The sequence below is a fragment of the Echinococcus granulosus genome (assembly GCF_000524195.1).
Source record: "Echinococcus granulosus chromosome Unknown EG_S00005, whole genome shotgun sequence".
In the NCBI taxonomy this organism is placed as follows: Eukaryota; Metazoa; Platyhelminthes; class Cestoda; order Cyclophyllidea; family Taeniidae; genus Echinococcus; species Echinococcus granulosus.
In genome coordinates this window covers 101749-105810 of record NW_020170385.1, presented here as the reverse complement: position 1 = coordinate 105810, position 4062 = coordinate 101749, and the positions used below count along the sequence as shown (strand labels likewise).

General features: G+C 40.8%; 1 protein-coding gene across 1 annotated transcript in view; it reads left to right on the top strand. All coding sequences in view use genetic code 11, as the record gives it.

Annotated features, from left to right (window-relative positions):
• Positions 1-520: 520 nt before the first annotated feature.
• EGR_01279 (cGMP-gated cation channel alpha-1) overlaps positions 521-4062 on the top strand; it is a gene marked incomplete at both ends in the record, with an annotated part of 15901 nt that continues 12359 nt past the window's right edge. Inside the window, 2 exons of the mRNA XM_024490528.1 lie at positions 521-1467; positions 3259-3451. Coding sequence (XP_024354852.1) covers positions 521-1467; positions 3259-3451 — 1140 coding nt within the window. The remainder of the gene's footprint in view (positions 1468-3258; positions 3452-4062) is intronic.

Here is a 4062-nt window from a genome sequence, read left to right as displayed (position 1 = left end):
GTTTAACCGGGGGCATCGAATGTCCACTGCATTTGAAATGAATCGAAATGATGGTTCCTACCCTCCTGCCTACTTGTCCAACCGACCTAAATCGGACCTCCCCGAGGAGGGCTCTAGTGCTACTCAGAGTCGCCAACGCCCGAGTCAGGAACGACTTTCAATGCCTGCTTCAAGACCATGGCGAAAGTTGAGGAATGTACTCTTAATCACATCAAATGCATTGTCCCCAGGACGGAGAGAGAAGGATACTTTTGCGAGTAACGATGCCTTCTTAGACTACTTTTCTACTCAAAAACGTTCCTCCCTAACTCCTTATTGTCAGCAGCAAAACAGTAACCCACGTTCCGATCAGTTCAATCAGAAAACTCAAAACGAAGATACGTTCTACTTTGAAGGATTTAATAAGTTATCTAAGCAGCAACCAATAATAAAGAATGGAGAAGCAACTCAAGACGGAGATCCACTTCCTTCTTTCACTCTCCTGACTCAGAGCACACGCCATAAGGAATTCGAAGTTCAAATGGCGCATGCGGTGCGCAACAGACCTCACCATAGCACAGGGACCTGTACTAAACAACAGTCCAGTGCCTCCACCCAAAATATCTCGATTCAACTGGAGGAGTGGGGTGGGCTTGAGGAGAACGCTCCACCCAAACTACGGCTGTCAGCGCCCAGTTTCAAGGCACGATGTCTCTACAGTTTGCGAAATTTCAATTTTTGTTCGCCTAAACGCACACAGTTTCCGAAATCATGCGATAGCTGTTACGAAAATCCTTCAGAAAATAGCAAGCTATTTGAGCGCTTTAGAAGCACTCACTTTATCTGCAACCCACAAGGTCGCTTCATGTTTGTTTGGTTGGGAATAGTAGCTATGGCTACAGTGTATAACCTCTGGACAGCAATAATGCGTCAGGCCTTCCACGAGGTCCAGAAGGACAAGACAGCACTTTGGATAGGGCTTGATGGTGTGGCAGATCTCATCTACTTGGCCGATATCATGGTCCAATTCCGAACTAGCTACTTGGAAAAGGGTCTGGTGGTAAGGGATGCTCGGAAAATAGCGACACGTTATCTCTGGTCGCGGAAGTTTGCTTTTGATAGTCTTGCCCTCTTGCCTTTTGACCTCTTCCAATTAGTTACGGGTATTCAACCACTTTTGAGGTTCCCTCGATTTCTAAAGTGTTTTCGTGCATGGCATTGGAAAATAATGGTTGAAAATCGTACCACTTTTCCAAATACTTGGCGTGTATTGACTTTGACTCATATACTATTCCTCGGTTGCCATTGGTTTGCATCTATATATTACATTTTGTCGGAGAGTACTCATTTTCAAGATTCTTGGGGCTACCCAGCACCAACAACGCCGGAGTTACAATCGCTGCTGAGGAAATACCTCCAATCGTTCTACTGGGCTACTTTGACTTTGACCACTATTGGTGACATCACTGCACCAGAAGCAACATTTCAGTGAGTCCTGTTTGCCTAGAAAACCCGATTTTCTGGCCTAACATCAAACAGATGTAACTACTTTTCAATTGTGGGCCAAAGAGTGCACACAATTGCACTTTATCTGGATGACTAGACATTTTTAGTTCATATCTTCAAGCCATGGTATGTCTTTGATTAAATAAACACATTTTCAACGATATAGGTGTAAATGGTAAGGAGTTATTTGTTGAAGCTAAATATTGGCGCTCTGTTTCCAATTCAACATAAACGTGATTAAACATTATTTTACGACTTTTACAAATTGCCATCATTCATGGCTTAACTAGCTACGGTCTGGGGTAGATCTGCTAAATGCTCTATAAGTCGCATTTTGACGTGTGTAGTCCGATCAAGGAATTGAAAGTGCTACAAATTATCAGTACCTTGGAGGTAGCTTTTAATTGTTTTAAAAAATGCGGTCGATGGATTTCTACCTCACCTAAGATATCTTCAACAAGGTTTTGTATCTATACTTTACCCATTTTCAACTACCTCTTTAACAACTGATTTTGTTGAGCTATTTTTGCGTCATTGTCAGTGCTTCCGTACTTTTGTTCCTTGCATTTCTAAGATGTGCAAGGACCATAATACGGTAGCCATCCCTTTTCCCCAAGTTTTAAACGATCAGCTAAGTGCACGTATGGCCCAACGTGGGTAGTCAACCTTACATGTCTGATGAGATCATTTATGCATTACCTCATTATCCCATTTGTTTCTGCCCCTAAAGTGCATTCTAAACAAGTGAACTTAGATAAGCATATCATTCAAATTTCCTGTCTAACATTTATGTCTTCCGAGCTAATGCACACTATGCATATTGATCAAGAGCACTTTATATACCCACGGATAGAGACACTCTTTTCGATTAGCCAAAATGGACATTATGGTGGTGGTCGTATTCGCCTTCACATAAAAGGAAACCGCCCCCTGTTCGGTGAAGCCTCTCAGGAGTGGAGTGATTGGCTAACTCGTAGCTACCAGCATAGACTACCCTCAACTTACACAAACGGCTATGCCCGCTGTGTAATTGCAGGATGCGCCAACGTTACTAATTCCACGACTGCATAATAATGAGCAGCGGTGATGCATCTACCTTTGCACACTGTCCGCCTTGAGACTAAACCACCAGCGTGGACTTTGAGTGGTGGGATTAGTTTGGTTGTGACTAAATAAGGTTGCCGATTAGAAGCGAGAAAACACGAACGTAAGGCCTTTTTTGCACTACCAATGCTCAGTTCAGGGGTTAATTTGCGAGATCTAGCTGTAGTGATTACACGAATGGCCTGGATTCGCCAAATCACAAGTATCATTTCGAAGTTCAACGACCACTATCTCTCATACAGTACCTAAAAATAAACCATAAAAATTAACATTTTAATCGCAATAAGTACCATCGTTCGCTGGAATATTACAGGTTTATTGGAATTACGTGTTGATTGATGTGATTATATGGTTAATTTGAGGGTGGAATTGGCATTCATATTAATGCGGAATGTAGTCATTTGCCTGACTAATAGAAATTTATCCGTGGAAGGAAAATTTATTAAGATAAGATATAACCTTCCTTTGAGGACAATTTTGAGCATGTAGCGTTGTGAGGTAAAGTTTGTTAATTACTTCTGTTGAATATTTAAACTTTGTACTAATTTTTTATCTTTCTCCCCAAAGAAACAGGTCAAAGATGTAGAAATTCTAATGTTGTGCTGCTAAATGAGAAATCAACAGGCTTCTCTGCAGTCGTGTCACTCACATCTCTAAAAAACTCATCAGGCGGCTTAACGGTCCCACTACACGAAGTACGAGCTTTCGATTCCACCAAGTTCCAACGAAATTTTTCGATATAATTTTGAAAAAAGGCCAGTGGAGATGTAAATCGTCGTCTATGGAGATTTCATATACCATGAAGTTGCATCCAAAAGCGCCTTGGTGTGCAATCGAAATGCTGGAACACTTTGCTCTGTCAGTAATGTGTCTACCCACTATTATGCTATTTTGCTTTTAACAATTTTAAAAAACATTTTACTAGTGCCGATCCATTTGCGCTTTAAAGATACTTAAGCTAAAAGTTGCCTCCGCATCACCCAATGTTCTTGATTGTACCACCGATGTGCTAGGATGTACTCATTTCGAAGCAAATAATCCTCAGCTAATTCCACTGGGCCATTATCACACAACTCTGAGGAAGCCCTTAAAATAAGGTATCAACCGAAGGACTAATCCATCCTTGCGATTGTATTCCGCATGCTGGAGGAATTTTTTTTGAATTGAGTGGTTCAACCCCATCAAACAATTTCATAATGTATGCCGACTAAAGTCACGTAGAAAGTTTACTTCGGCAAACAGAAATTCTCAAACAATCAGTCATTGTTTGTAGTTTTGAGTCATTATGGTGCCCATTGCATTATATAATTTAACTAATAAAAGTAAAGTGGATGTATGAGAAGACATGACTTGATGCAGTGTCGCTTCTACAAACGAAAATAATGATTAATTTGAAAAAACTATTTGGACATTAAACTTAGGCAGTTATGATTGCTCATTTTATTTTTATGAACGTATTCTTTACCGTATCAG